The sequence below is a fragment of the Silene latifolia genome, chromosome 1 (assembly GCF_048544455.1).
Source record: "Silene latifolia isolate original U9 population chromosome 1, ASM4854445v1, whole genome shotgun sequence".
NCBI lineage: Eukaryota > Viridiplantae > Streptophyta > Magnoliopsida > Caryophyllales > Caryophyllaceae > Silene > Silene latifolia.
Window position 1 is genome coordinate 26,716,512 of NC_133526.1, and position 16,283 is coordinate 26,732,794.

Below are 16,283 nucleotides of genomic sequence, written 5' to 3' on the forward strand. Positions count from 1 at the left end.
TTCGCTGCTTTGAAACAAAAATAAAAACTGGAAACAATGTGATTTGTAAAATAGATGGTGATTTCTGCTATTTTATCTTCCAAAGCTTATTCCAAAATCGATATACAAGTAAAACAGTCCGTCTTTTGTGTTAAGAACTTTTATATGTCAATCCCTTGTTAAGAATGTTTTTCTTGCAGTATGGTGAAAACTAGAGGTTTACCCAACAAGAGACCTCGCGCGGAGGTCCAACTCGAGGTTGGGCAAGGTAGCAATGAACCGGTCGTACCGCCGGTGGCGGCTCATCCATCAGTCATCTTCGCTAACTTTGATCATCGTAAGGCTTTCGTGGCTCTTATGCGTCGTCCTTTTCGCCCCACCCGTTGTGTCAATCCTAGTATTCTTGAGACTCTGGGGATTAAGGAAGACATAGTTCACATTTTCAAAATTTTGGGCATGGAGGGGTTGTATCACTTGAGAAAGAAATCATACCCTCACTTGACCCTAGAGTTTTTGAGTTCTTTTGTGTATGATAAGAAGGGGAAGACCGTCTCTTTTCGTCTCTTGAATAGGGATCATGAGCTTACCCTGGATGAGTTGGCTGACCATTTAGGTTTAGAGGCTGAGGAGGATGACTACCTTAGTGACGTGGCCAAGAACAGTGGCGCACCTCAGTACCTGCCTTATTTGACTGGCCGACCCGCCCCTACCGTCAGTGCCATGTTGATTAATGATATTCAGCACGTTTCCCTTCGTATGTTTCTAAGGATGTTGACCTGTCTACTTTACTCGAGAGAGGACGTGAGTAAACTCAACTCTCACGAGGTCATGCTTCTTGTGTCCTACCTTAACCTCCACCGCCGGAAACCGTTTTACTACAGTGCTCCTGGTATAGTGTGCTCCAGTCTGGAGCGCATGGCACAGTCTGAGACCCGATTTGTTGCTTGCGGGGCCATAGTGACCCGCCTAGCTCAGCGACTGGCCGACTTCGAGGCCCCACCTCCTGAGGGGAATGAGTATGTTGAGGTTGTCCCTACCATGGACGCCCAGTATTGGCGTCAAAACCGTTGGTTGAGGAAGATGGATGACGGGTCGTATGCTTGGAGGGTGAGAGGGACTATGTGGATGGTGCTTCCGGACCCAGCTCGTCTCCCCGTTGTCGATCATTTGGCCGAGTGGGAACCTTGTGCCATCCCTAGACCTGAGCCCCAGTCCTACCTGATCGACCCCCGGATTCTCCTGGACTTACCTGAGCCCGCCACCGTACCTGAGGGACAGCAGCAGGCACCTCCCCCACCTAGGGAGCGCCGTGGAGTTAGGCAGTCTAGGGTAGACCCGGTTGTGTCTGAGCACTCTTACTCTGCCCCCGACTCCTACCCTTATTCTTCTTATCAGTTCGCACCATACCCTACTGTGCATGACCCTAGGATGCAGCCTCATGAGCTGGCTGAGCGGATCTCTTCTACTTTGGTGCTTCGCAACCTTCATGAGATGACCCTTAATCAAGGCATCGGGACTAATTTGGCACAGCCTGTATGGTGGAGAGGACCAGGAGTGGATACGGGAGTGTTCCACAGTTATGGGGTGGACCCGAGTTTCTGGAGACCTCCGGAGGAGACCGAGTTTGGCTACCTCGCGGGACCGTGGGGAGCCAACTCCGGCGATCACCGGGAGGGGACTACTCGGCGAAATAGGGATTTCCAGTGCCGGAGTTCAGTGCGGTACTTCCGGCGCTGGTGGTGGTGATGACATGGAGGAGGGTCCTCATTGCTGATCTTGGATGTCACTCTTATTTAGTTGATTTCTTGAATGTTAGACTTATCTGGTTGTGTCAGATTTACTATCCTTTTTTTTAGATGTTGCTTTCGGTATTTGGTATTTTCTACGTTGGATGACTGTATCTGGCCATAAGGCCGTTAGTTAGCTAACTATCGTAGGCAGATGTGTGGTATGTCGACTCTGGTTGGGATTTGTTATGTTTGTTACTGCTGCGGAAAGTATTATGCAGGTTAATTGTGAACACTATGTAAAATCGTTAAAACGCCCCTGGACATGAAAACTCGGCCGAGTATACGCCGTACTCGACCGAGTAGAGCTCACTCGGCCGAGTAAACAAATTCACTCGACCGAGTATTGCTCACTCGACCGAGTATTCCTCATACTCGGCCGAATGTTGAGGTAACAGAAGACACAGGTGAAGTTATGTGATAATTGTATAGGGGAGTGGTCCATGTCTTATCTCGTTATTTTATACCATAATAATCCGCTTAGGTGAATGATAGTTGTACCATGGATACGTGATTGATAATGCTTGATGTTACGACATTGCTTGGTTGTCAGGTAACACCTTACGCAACCAGCGTAGTGGTTGTAATAAGCTTGATATGGAGATATGTCCGGTTACAGTGATAATTACCTTGACGATTTTCACGTCACACTGTCATTTCTCATTAATTATACGGACCGTGTCATACGTTGTTAGGTTGCTGTAATGTTTTGGTCCTTAGGAGTCAAGAGTATGTAGTGTCATAATCTGGGGTATACTACAAGGGTCTACGAGTAATGTCACCGTCAGGGGTGCGTGTTAGCCTTAGTTAATAGTGAACTTCGGGGACGAAGTTCCTTTAAGAGGGGAAGAGTAATGTCGCGGAATTAAGTATTTCATGTATGTAAAACATGTGTTTAGTTATATCTATGATTTTGGAATTTCATGTATGTACGTTCATGTTCCCTTGAAGTGATAGCTATGTTGTATTCGAGTAATATAAAGGTTATACTATACATGGATGTCCCAACTCAAGTTTTATGATAAGTATTTTAATTGTGAAATATGTATTTTATTTATGAGTAAGTATTTAATTTTTATGATATATTGGGCATTATAGGTATGTTAGGCGTTCACATTCGGAGTTACTAAATTACAATTATGTCTCTTTAAGCCGCATCTGTGTGTATTCAATTAATATGAAAATTACATGGTGCACGGGTGTCAAGTAATATAAAGATTCGAGTCAAATGATGATCAATGGTGTGTGTGTCCGGAATGTGGTGATTGTGTACGTATATATCGCGTGTTTGGAAAGTGGGGATTGTATACTTAGTACTCTTTATAATGTGAGTGTTGCTCTACAATAGAGTATCGCATTGCTTTTGTATATTTAATATAAGTGTACGGAATGTGGTAGTTTACATTTGTGTATGGTTTTCTTACGCTGTGTAAAGTGTCGCAATTGCATACTCATGTAGGTATATAGGTGCATACTGTTTTGAGAATGGGTTATTGTTGGGAAAGGTAGCTGTGATAAGCGATTGTTGTTGAGTAAGATGGTTCATGGTAACGTATGGATAGTGTGAATTTGCGCACCTTGGTGAAGGTGGTTAGGGTCATGGTACGTAAAGTCTTTTGCGGGAGTGTCGTGCGGGCTGAACTTCGGGGACGAAGTTCTTTTAAGGGGGGAAGATTGTAATACTCGGGAATTGTAGGAACGCTGTTGACCTATCTTGTTGACCAAACAGACCTTAGGGATGATTGGGTGAGGGATCAGACTGGTAAAAAGGGGGCGTATAAGTCAGTCACTCGACCTAGCGGAGGCCACTCGGCCGAGTATCACCAATACTCGACCGAGTGGAGTCTACTCGGCCGAGTATTCCTATACTCGACCGAGTATGGCTGCGGATGACGTATTATTATAAATGCGTGTTCGCGAGATTCATTTCTATTTTCTCATTTTTCCTCGACAGTTTCTCTTCTCTAACCCTAGACCTTTACCTTACTCAATCACTCCATAGCCTTATGCCTCTAAGGAGTTAGCCTAACCCTACCATGGGAACGTCGGGACTCGCGGAGCGAGGAGATCGTGAATGGTGGTTGTCTATGTCGTCACCGATGAGCAAGGTTAGGTAAGTTGCTGCCTTGTGTTCGTTTATATGATTATTTGAGTATAGTTGTGTAATAGGATATGGTTATAAATGTTAGGGTGCTTATTGGAATTGTGCGTGGCTCTAGATGGAAGTCTTTCATGCCTTGTTATGAGGTAGGGTCTCCCTACTCAGTCTAATGTTAATTGAATTGAATTCTATGATTGTATTGTGAATATTGGCTATCCGCTGATCCTTGGAGTATAGTGGTTGTGGTGGTGTTGACGTTGTCAGGTGACAGCTGTGTTGTTGTGATTGAGATCGTGGTGGAGTCACTTGCGGGAGTGGCTTCACACCCTAGTTCGCCCTCCGTGGAACCCGCCACGGGAGGGGATGTGCACATTAAGGGACAGGGACTGATAGTCGCTCGTGAGGAGCTGGACTAGGTGGGGATGGGCTGCGGTCACCCACTGGCGGCGTGGATTATCTGTTGCGATGGGTAATCTGGCAGGACTACACACTCTGTGTGTAGTCGGTGTGTATACGAGGTGGTGAGTTGGGATAGCGGATGATCAGCTATTTACTTATTGTCTTATTTCATATTTGTTTGGTCAGTACTGACCCCGTGTTGTTTTGTGGTATCTGCGGTGATCCATTCGGGGATGGTGAGCAGTTGACTTAGCAGGTATTGTTGATTACTGCTGCTGGGATTGGAGGGATCGAGTCATCACGCTACTGGTCTAGAGATGTAGAATCACAAGTGTTGTAGTTGAGATGTATTGCTTTTAGGAACTTGTATAGAATGGTTTGAAATAGATTCTTTAATGATATAATATTGTTCTCATATTGTCTAATTTGATCTACCTCCTCGGGAAACCGAGATGGTGACACCGTCATATACTGGAATGGTCCTTGGTAAGGCGTTCTGGTGTACGGGGGTGTTACAGTATGAAGCTCGATGATACCTTATGGGCCTACCATACCGCGTTTAAGACACCTATTGGTACCTCACCATATAGGTTGGTCTATGGAAAGGCATGCCATCTTCCCGTTGAGATGGAACAAAAGGCTTTTTGGGCAATTAAGGAGCTTAACATGGACCCGAAATTGAGTGGAGAGAAGCGGTTGTTGCAACTCAATGAACTCGATGAATTCCGCTTGCAAGCTTATGAGAGCTCCCGTCTCTACAAGAAGAAAACAAAAAGATGGCATGATAAGAAGATCTTGAACAAGGAATTTTAAATTGGTGATAAGGTCTTGCTATTCAATGCCCGATACAAGCTATTTCCGGGAAAGTTACGATCACGGTGAACAGGTCCATATACCGTCACAAATGTCAACAAGTTCGGTTCCGTTGAAGTGATGACCACCAAGGGCGAAAAATTCAAGGCAAACGGTCATCGTTTGAAGCTCTACCATGAGAATGTGATCGTTGGTGTGATAGAGGAAATGACCGTTCAACCTCTACCAAAGATATCTTAAACCGACTCAAGCTTTTTCGTCGTGCGGGACGTTAAATCAGCGCTTCTTGGGAGGCAACCCAAGCTTTTTATTGCTTTTGTTTATTTTTGTTTTTAATTTTCTGCAATTTATTGTTTTTTGTAGGTTAGTAATAAAATACTCGACTTAACGATGTTTCTTTTTGTGATTTTTAGGTGAAGAATTAAGAAAGGAGAATTTGGAGTGCATTTGACACGCAACCCCATGCAAAAACCCCGTTCGGGGACGTGGTTTTCGAAAAACGAGAAAACAATTCACGTCCATAAACGAGGAGGTCAAAAACGGGATTTACAGTCAACCCCGATCGGGGTTGGTGGCCCCGATCGGGGTCGTGGTTCTGTGGAAATATAGCTTCTATTTGACGGGTAAAAAAAAAATTTCTATCCTTCATACTCATACCCGACGGTACCCCCTCTTCTCTATCTCCATTATTTTCTTCATTTTTCTATCTAAAATCACAAGGAAACTTCAATTTCTTCATTGATTTGCAAGCTTCATTCATCCATTAACATCAAATTGGTAAGTTTTCTTCTCTTTTCTCTTTAAATTCATCCTTTTCAATCAATTAATTGGATTATGCAAACCCTAAATCAATTTGGGGGAATTCGATTTTGTGCTTTTTAGTGCTAGAAATTGGTTGTAGAATGCTTATTACATGTTTGTAGTATGAATTAGTTCACTAATTAATGCTATTATGCCTATTAGGATGAATTTTGGTTCGCCTTAAGATGAATTTTGTCTTAAAATTTCAGAAAAATGGCACCAAGAAAAGCTCCTTCACAAGGTGCTTCTAAGAGAAGGAGGGGTGAGGCGGAGCCTTCAAATGCAGCGGCGGATGTCCAAATGGAGGAAGTCCCACAATGGCATGACCCGGAATATCCAAATGTGATCTTCAATTCACAAACTCAATACAACAATTGGGTTATGTTGAAGAGCAAAGGTATGGAACCAACAAAATTTATCAACCAAGCATCTTTAAACAATATTGGAATTGAGAAAAATGTTAAGGTTTTGTTTAAGAATCTTGGTATGAAGCATTGTTATACCATGAATTATAAGACCTTCCCCAAACTCACTCTTGAGTTCTTGATCTCTTTCGAGTTTCATAGGTCTAGGAAACCCGGTTTTGTTGTTTTTGTTACCTTTCGCTTGTTTAATGAAGATCATAGGTTGGACTTAGCGGACTTTGCCTCTATCTTTGATTTGCCTCACAGAGACTTACCCACCGAATCACCCGATGATTATAACCCCGTTTTGACTTGGAATGCCATTTCTCACTTGCCTTTTCCGGGTTGGGATCATACCCTCATCAATTTATTCATTACCCCGACATAAGGATTTGGCAAAGGTTTATGGGATGGACCTTTTTTGGGAGAAATGAACCTCACTCGGTGAGGAAGATTGAGTTAGAAATCTTGGGTGCTTTCTTGAATGTTAATGGTGATGAGAAGTGGGGAATCAATATCCCCTACCACTTTGTGGTCCACTTGACCAAACAATGTAATGTCAAGAATAGTTGCATTGTCTTAGGGGGTTTGGTCACTAAAATTGCTCACCATTTGTGTAGGTTTAACCAAGAGAATACCGATTTGAGACCATTGCTTGAGTGTAGGTCTAAGGGAGTCGGGCTTGATTATGAATACTTTCTTTCTTGTAATTGGTTTAAAGATGCTCATCCCAACATAATTTGGAAGATAGGTAGGCAATAATCCATTCGTCTACCCGAGGAAAAGAAAGAAATTAAGGCTTTGGTTCACACTAAGCCTCATCGTGGAAGTGACCCTTTTGTTAGACCGACCTACCATTTGGCCCTTAGAGGTGAGACACCTACCACCGTTGAGAGGCGTGTGGGAGGTCAATCCTCCCAAGCACGTCACTCCACCTCGAGCATTGAGTCACCTTATAGCATAGAAATGATGAACATGATGCGGGAAATGAACTTAGGTGTTAATCAAATTCGTGATGACCAACGACTTGCATTGCATCCTATTTATGATCATTTTGCTAGGCAAGGAGTTATCCAACACGAGGGGCCACACCCTTCATTCTATACTTATCTTCCGGGTGGATTTCCTCCTCCATCTCCTATCCCCCCTTCCCCTCCTAACAATGATGCAGGTACATTTGCTACATATGAACCCGGTCCGGATTTTTGTGGTTCGGATTATGGGGTTGAGGCATTGCAAGGAGGCTATGGAGGCTATGGTGGATATGGTGGGATTAGTAGTTATGGTGATGGTCTTGGTAGTGGCCAAGATATTGGTGAGTATGTCACTCCTCTTCAAGGGGATGACTCAAGTGGAAGTGGCCAACAAGGAGAATCAAGTGGTAGTGGTAAGAAGAAGAAGAAAGGGAGGAAGGGGTTCGATTTTTGGTCCTTTTCTTAGTTGATTGATGAAGAAATCCCCCGAATTCATGCTACCTTGGGGGTGGGGGGGGGGGGGGGGGGGGGAGGGGCTAGCAAGTTGAGTAAGTTTTTAATTGCTTTGCATATTAGTTTAGATCTTGCAACCCATTAAACATAACCTCTAGTCCTCTTTGTTTTGTGCTTTGAGCCATTTTTATGGTTTGATTGGGTGATTTGGATAGTTGGCACATTGAGGACAATGTGATGTTTAGCTTGGGGGGGTATTGCATTTGCATATAGTGTAGTTTGCATGTAGTGTAGAAAATTTGAAAAATTTTGAGAGAAATTTTTGCTTTGTGCTTGCTTGTAGCCTACTTTCCTCTTTGCTTATCCTAATAATGGCTTGTTGCTAATGATTTATTCTTTAATGATGGGATATTAGTTACATGGGATGTCTTGACATAGTAGGTGGGAGATGGAGAATGAACCGAATAGGCTTGATGTTGACTTTTGGCAAGCTACAAAATTGGTAAGGTAGAACCTCCTTAAAAGTCATTCATCTTTATTTGGTCTCACTTAGGTGAGTGTAGATGTCTCCTTATAATGTGTGTTACATCAAAACGCACAAGTATGGTTCTCATGTCATCTCTTGGTTAGCATGCATTCATTTGTTATAGCATTTTGGAGCCATTCACATGATATTTTAGCCTTTTTGGCCCCTTCACAAGATTTATCCTTAGCTACATCATTAAAATTGTCTACCCTTGTTGAGCTAGTAGCTTAGTTGGATAGTGTTTGGATGCTCATTGGGATATGTTTTGTTGTTTGAAGTCATGTGAACTTAGTCTTAATGCTAAAAAAAAGAGAAGAAGAAAAGATGTGAGAAATTCTCAAACATTATTCATTTTATTTTGGAGAATTTTCTTATGGTTTGAATTGCAAAATGGGTTAGAATTGGGATTAAGCATCCTTGCATTTTGGTAGTTTCTAGCTTGACTTAGCTCCACATTACCATAACTCTTTTGTTCCCCCTTCTTACCCATGTTTATTTGCCTTCTTCCTACCCATTTGGCTTCTTTATCATGCTTACATTTGATTGTCTTTGCTTACTAGTTTTGACATGTTTATCATATTAAATTGCGGGCACATTGTTATAAGTTGAGGATAGTTGAGTGATCATTCACAAAAATTGTCCTTTCACATAAAAAAGAGTTTGAGTGCACCGTGAGAGTCCATAAGTCGAAAGATCATGTAAGAGCTTAAAGGTTCATTCAAAGTTTTCTATGCTACACCGTCGTGTAAATCTCATCCATGTCTTGCTTTATTCCTTGCCCATGTTGTTTCGGGTTTTTAAATCATTATGCTTAGCTTTCTTAGGATATTGCAATTGATGGAATTTGGTCTCTTGCTTGAGGACAAGTAAGGATTTAGCTTGGGAGAGTTTGATAAGTGCATATTTTATACATTTTAACCCCCTATATTAGCTTGATTTTACATGTCTTTATCACTTATCTTAAGTGTTTTATAGCTAATATTTGCATTTCTAGTTGTTTTGGATGTTTTGACATATTTGGTAGAGAATAAGCTTTTTGGAGCTAAAATACTACAAAGTGCTAGAAATTGCAAGCTAAGAGGAATGAAGACCAAATGGACTTAGGATTGGATGTTGCATGGACTTTGTACTTCAAGTTGCATGGATTTTTTCATGGGAATTTGTTGGATCAATTAGCAAAATACAAATGTGATCAAATATCCAAGTCAAGTCCAAATTGCAAGTCAAAAGTCAAGGGGAAAGCATGGGATTCCAAATGTTCTTAAGATGCCAAATGCAAGCATTAACCGGGTGATTAATCGCACAATTAATCACCCACATAGGATTCTCCAAGTTATTAAGAGGGAAATTAAGGCAAACGGTGGAGAAACACGCGGCCCCCATCGGGGCCGCATGCATCTAAAGAATTTACGTTTCCTTCTCCTCTCCTATAAATATGAGAGGTATTCCGAGGTTTAGGGCATCTCATTTTTCACGTCCAAGTATATTTACAATAGCCTCAAGCATTATAATTTCTCTCATTAGTTTTCTCACTTTAGTTTACAATTAGTTACGCATTCCATTAGTTAATCTTTCAACATTTTGTACTTCAAGATATTCTCAAGCATTTGATATTCAAGCTTTTGGTTATTTGTTATTTGTTCTTCCATATAAGTTCTCATTTATAAGGTATTTCTAATTTCAAGTTTGCAATTTACATTATTATTTTAGTTACCACATAGTTATTATAATCAAGCATTTCATTTTACATTAGCATTAATCCTTTCACATGTTATATCATCTAATTTACATAAATCAAACAACCATGTTTAACATCTCTTATAATTTAGTTTGCAATTTATAATTTAGTATGAGTAGCTAAATTTCCTAGTCTAAAGGCTAGGGGAGCCATGCAAAATCAAATGTATAACATGTTTAAATAAGTTTATAATAAATATTGTTCAATTGTTTCCATCACATGTTTGCATTGTTACGTTTAATATTTGATTATCGGCCGTAGTCGTAGATTAAATTTGTTTATTCGTTCTATAGTCGAGAGGCACGGAATTGAATTAGACTAAGCATGTGTGGTAGGACGACCTAGTCATGGACGAGAGTTTTTCTAGGACCCGGTCTATGGTTGATACTAATGCCGTAAGGAGGGTATCTCTAAGCCTAAACAATTGACAAAATTATTAGTACCAAATTTATCATGTTCATATGTTTACCTTTGCATGAGTGACCCGAACCCTTTAGACTCATTTTTATTATATTATTTACATCGTAATTTTTATTAATCATCAACCAAACAAACCAAACCCAAAATAGAAGTCGACCTTGATAAAAATCTACCCATAGCAATTCACGACGTAATTTCCGTTTCCTTGTGTTCGACCCCTATTACTACATTAATTTGTGTCTAGGGAATTTATCTTTGCATAGGTACGCGATAAGCCTATCAGGATGCCCCCACACCCTCGTGTCTCGTCCATCTCCTATCCTCGCTCCAACACCGCTCGGGCACCAAGAATACTCCTCCATGTGTAGCTCGGTCTATAACCCACCTCCGCCGACATAAACTCACCCAAACGGAAATAGCGAGCCCTCATAACACGAGCCCATAAGCATTCCGGTTCCGTCACAAGACGCCAAGCTTGTTTACCCAATAACGCATTATTAAACAGCTCGAAATCTCGAAACCCGATCCCCCCGTCACACTTAGGCCGACATAACCGCTTCCACGAGACCCAATATATACCCCTTTTACCTTCCTCATGTCCCCACCAAAACCGAGCCACCATCGATTTGAGAACATTACAAAATTTCGCCGGGATTTTGAACACACTCATCACATAGGTAGGAAGTGAATTGGCCACTGCCTTTATGAGAACCTCCTTACCTGCCGTCGACAATAATTTCCCGCGCCAACCTTGTAACCTCTTACTCAGCTTGTCTCTAATTAAGTCCGTGATAACCTTTTTAGAGTGACCCACAACCGTCGGTAAGCCCAAGTATCGCTCCTGAACCTCCACCTCCCTCACCCCAAGTCTCGCCGCAACCTGTTCCCTCACACCCCTTCAAACCCCTTTACTAAAAGAAACGGTGGTCTTGTCCAAGCTTACTAATTGGCCCAAAACAGCTTCATATCGTCGCAAAATATTATTCACTACACCCGCTTCCGCCTCATTCGCTCTCACGAAAATAATGCTGTCATCCGCAAAAAATAAATGAGAAATAGCCGGCGCACTGCTCGAGATTCTTAGCCCATGAAGAGACCCACATTCCACTGCCCTCCGGACAAGGTTAGAGAGCGCCTCCGCACATAGTATAAACAGATATGGCGATAGAGGATCCCCCTGACGTAGACCTCGCTCTGGACAAAACCTATCCGTTGGGACCCCATTGATAAGGATCGAGAATGATACAGACGATACACAAGTCATGACCCGCGAGACCCATCCCCTATCAAAATTCATCACCTCCAAAACCCGTCTGAGAAACACCCACTCCACCCTGTCATAAGCTTTGGCCATGTCTAACTTTATCGCCATACTACCCTCCACGTTGCTCGAGCACTTCATATGATGAAACATTTCAAACGCATTAAGCACATTATTAGTTATCAACAGGCCCGGAGTAAACGCACTTTGGTTCTCAGACACAATCTCTCCAAAGAATCCTTTTAACCTATTAGCAAGAACTTTGGAAACCGGCTTATACACCACATTATAGAGACTAATCGGACGGAAGTCTCTAATTTTATCCGGCGCTTTCTTTTTTGGAATTAACACGATATTAGTCTTATTAAAATCGCCCGGGTCCAGATCACCACGTAAAATGCCCAAGACAGTAGCAATAACATCCGACCCAACAATGTGCCAATAAGAATGGAAAAAGAGAGCATTCATACCATCCGGTCCTGGCGCTTTAAGCGGATGCATCTGGTTCAACGCTTCCACCACTTCCTCCTCTCGGTATTCGAGCCGTAGCCTATCATTCATTCGGTCCAAAACTCTTCCTTCCAAGCCCAGAAGCATCTCATCAAAATCCCGTGGCTGTGACGATGTAAAGAGGTCCTGAAAATAGCTCGAAGCAACACCCGCAATCGCCTCCTGTCCCGTCTTCTCAACCCCATTATCATCAATAAGCATCCCTATGTAATTCTTTCTTTTCCGCTCTCCAGCTCTAGTATGAAAAAAAATTGGTATTACGGACTCCGTCCTGCAACCACAAAGCCCTAGAGCGTTGCCTCCAATATTGTTCTTCTTGACGTCGAAGGGTAGCAATTTCAGAGACAAGTTTCTTTCGCTTCCTAATCTCCTCCTCGGTCCTGTTCCCATTAAACAATCGGTCCAATTGTCTGCATTTACGCTCGACCATATACCCGATTTTACGTATGCTAGATTTCTTCCACGCCTGTAATTCTCTAGCACACGCATTAAGAGCCGCACCCAACTCTCCTTGACCCTTGCTGACCCCTCCTTATCGCTTCTTCGCACCCTTCCTCACCAATCCACATTTGCTCAAATTTAAATCCACGCTTCACCTCCACCACCGCAGCACGCCTATCCAAGAGCACCTTAATCGGCGCATGATCGGACCATTCCCGTGTTAAATGGATAGTTTTTGCATACGGGAAAAGCTCCAACCACGAGCTTGTACACATAGCTCTATCTATCATGCTTTGTCTGTTCGCTTCTCCTGATTGCCCAATATCCCAAGTGAACTGGTATCCCTCCCACCGAATATCAGTTAGGCCACAGTCATCCACAGCTGCTCGGAAATTGTTCATTTGCCACTGTAGTCTACTCCCCCCTTCATCTCAGTCGAGAAAAGAACCTCATTGAAGTCGCCCATACATAGCCACGGCAGACTTGATTGCCCACTTAGAAGTCGAAGCAACTCCCAAGATAAATGTCTATCAGAAACCACAGGCCATCCGTAGAAACCTGTGACCCGCCACTCCTTATCGCTTTCCTTCACCAACAAGTCAATATGATGAACCGATGCCGTCAAAAGAGTACAATCTAGCTCCTTTTTCCACAGAAAGGCTAGACCCCCAGCTCTCCCCATACAGTCAACCTCGATACCAAAATAGCCATCCAACTTCTCTCTCACCCTCCGCATCTCACGACCACACAGCTTAGTCTCACATAAAAATAACATGGTCGGGGCTTCCTTACGTACCAAGGCACGCAAATTATTTACAGCCTCGGGGTTGCCTAAGCCCTGACAATTAAGGCTTAGGAGATTCATTGGGCACAGCGGGGTTGAGAGTCCTCAACCTCCGCCTCAGATATTAAGACGTCCCCGTCTGTAGTGTGTTTAAGCTTTTTACTGCCCCCGACCCCTACATCGTCATCTCGGCTTCTCTTCCTAACCTCACAGCCCGTCCCTTCACGATTCCTCTCAATCACGTCCCTTGACAGCCTCGTCCACGTCCGTGGTCCTTTCTCCACTGTCAATACTCCAGAAACAAAGCCCGGTGCTGTACCATTCTCACGCAACTTAGTCACAGCTATCACATTCCTCCCCTCACAACCCATCTCCCCCCTCGTTTTCTGCCCCAGCAACAATTAAACCCCTCTCCTCCTCGCTGCTCCCCTTCCACTTCCTTCCACCAGCGTCAACAAAAGCCTCGACCTCCCTCTCCCCCTCCCCCACCACCAGCTCGCTCCCTAAGTACCCCGTGGTTGCCCCACCATGTTCATCAGTTCCCTTCTCCCTCCGTGACACAGCTTTCTTCGTTTTCAAATAAAGAGCAATAGCTTGCAATTTATCGATCATCTTCGCTATATCTACTTCACCAGCTCGAAGTTTCTCCGTCTCAAAATCATTGTTCAAGTCTCGTCGAGCTCGGCCTGGACCCTCAACCGGCGGTTTAATCACCTTCAATGGAGATGCCCTGAGCCAGTCCCCATAACGCAATTCCCCTTCTTCGTATGGCCCATCGTCACAGTCCTTCTCACCATGTCCTATATGTCCACACCCATAGCAATACAGAGGTAAACGTTCATACTTCACCTCGAACTCGACAATTCGCCCCCCTTTCATTCTAATTAGTACCATCGTTTTTAGAGGAGCCCTAACATCATGCAAAACCCGAATGCGGATAGCTCGGTCAAGGTCACAATTCGGCCCTACATCCATAGCAATATACGACCCCAACGATGTCCCAATCTTACGAACATTCGCCTCACACGAGCGTCCATTGATAGGTAAATCATAGACTCTCGTCCAAATTGGGAAAATAAATAGAGGAACATCAGTAGATTTACCTTCGCAATTTGGCTCGTTAAAGCACCACAGGAATTTGTCGAAGTGCCACGGCTGACTCTCTAAAACCCTAGCTTTATCACGTTCGGTCCCAAAACAAAAGACAAAGAGCTTCTCCTTCGCGTCAATAACATTCCCAATCATTGGTTTCAAAGGATTCCATAACCTAATCATTGAATCAATGGCGGCCTTTGCATTAACAGATTTGGTTGCCCAAATTTTACCGACGAGAACTAGTTTGTTCTTCTCAATCCCACCATCGACACCCTCATCCCATTCAAAAACCCTATCATCACCCTCGTCGTTCTCCACAACCGGCCGCTTCCCCTCACGGATTAAGCCTCGCATCGAACTCTCTACCTGGCCCTGCATAGAAAAGAACAAAAAGCAAACAAAGACAACAAAGCAAACCACAATCTCGTGATCGAAATCGCGAGATTAGCCTCGAGCAAGAAGGAGAGACGCTAAGAAAAGATAGACAGAACCCTAGGAGACTCTAGGAGACATTTTATGGGTATAGGAAGTTTATAGTTGTTGGTTTTCCAAATGTGTCAATCCCCTATTTACTAAATGAATATGAGTTTCTACGTTTTTTCCCGCCTAACATTATAACATGTAAAAAATATACTCTAAAATCATTGCCATAATTAAATATATGTCACACCTAAATCATTGCTATAATTAAATATATGTCACACCTAAATCATTGCTATAATTAAACATATATCACGCCTAAATAAATAATGTCACTGTAAAATATGTTGTAAGAATATAAAAAATATACTCTAAAATTATTGCTATAATTAAATATATGATACACCTAAATCGTTGCTAAAATTAAATATATGCCATGGCTAAATGAATAATGTCACTTTAAATATAATGTAAAAATCCTTCTATATAATAAGAGAATAAAACTTCTCTATTGTTTTTCCTCCAAAGTGTTTTGAGCTTATATATGGAAATAACTTAATTTTCATTTGTTAAACTAACTTTCCATTTAAAATAATCTTTTCATCATTAAACTTAAAGATATACTTATATTTTAACAAAAATAAAACAAAATCGGTATAAAACTATACTTTATACACATAAACTGTATCTCCTATTATTAAATTTGTGACGAAAAAAAATTTATTAAAATAATTTGAGGTGGTTAAAATAATTTCATAAAAAACACACTTCATGGAATTACTCAATTCTCTTGATTAATTTTAAGATTAATTATTTTTTTTATAAAAATTTATGAGATATAAATCTAAAATTTATAAGCAACACAGTAAAACTAAAAGGCCTACATTTACCGCGCATTTGCGCGGGATCTAAACTAGTTTTTGATTAAACATTTAGTAAGGCTTGTTTTTCGGTTCTAAATATTACAAAATGGTTTGGCTCAATTGGTTGGTCTCTCTAAAGACGAACGGAGTATGTTATGTTAAGATTAAAACGAGTAATAGTGTTCCACTCGGACTAATAGGAGATTTTTTTTTTAAAGTCCAATCGATATTTCCATGTTAAACTATAATTGTGTGAAATGGTGATATTTGCAACAATTGTACATAGTTGTCTTTAAATAAATTGGAAAGAAACCGTCTTAAACGTAAGACGATCGTGAATAAGATTTTGTGAATTCCTTATCAAATACTCCGTAGGAGATTTCTTTTCCGTCTATAGACATTTTATTTTGTCTTATTTATGATATTTGACTCGTTTTAAGTTTAAGAATGATAATTTCTGAATGTGCGAAATGTTGATATTTGTAATACAATTGTACATAGTTGTCTTTAAATG

General features: G+C 41.9%; 2 protein-coding genes across 2 annotated transcripts in view; both read right to left on the minus strand.

Annotated features, from left to right (window-relative positions):
- LOC141601759 (transcription initiation factor TFIID subunit 14b-like) overlaps positions 1–15,876 on the minus strand; it is a 35,594-nt gene extending 19,718 nt beyond the window's left edge. Inside the window, exon 1 of the mRNA XM_074422065.1 lies at positions 15,821–15,876. The gene's annotated coding sequence lies outside the window, so the exon portion shown is untranslated. The remainder of the gene's footprint in view (positions 1–15,820) is intronic.
- On the minus strand, positions 12,655–13,008 carry LOC141642567 (uncharacterized). The gene has a single exon (XM_074451408.1). The coding sequence runs from the start codon at positions 13,006–13,008 to the stop codon at positions 12,655–12,657; it is 354 nt and encodes a 117-aa protein (XP_074307509.1).
- Positions 15,877–16,283: the final 407 nt, after the last annotated feature.

Excerpts from the sequence above, each read along its gene's own strand:
- LOC141642567 (XM_074451408.1), bottom strand. The coding sequence starts at position 13,008 with ATGAACAATTTCCGAGCAGCTGTGGATGACTGTGGCCTAACTGATATT.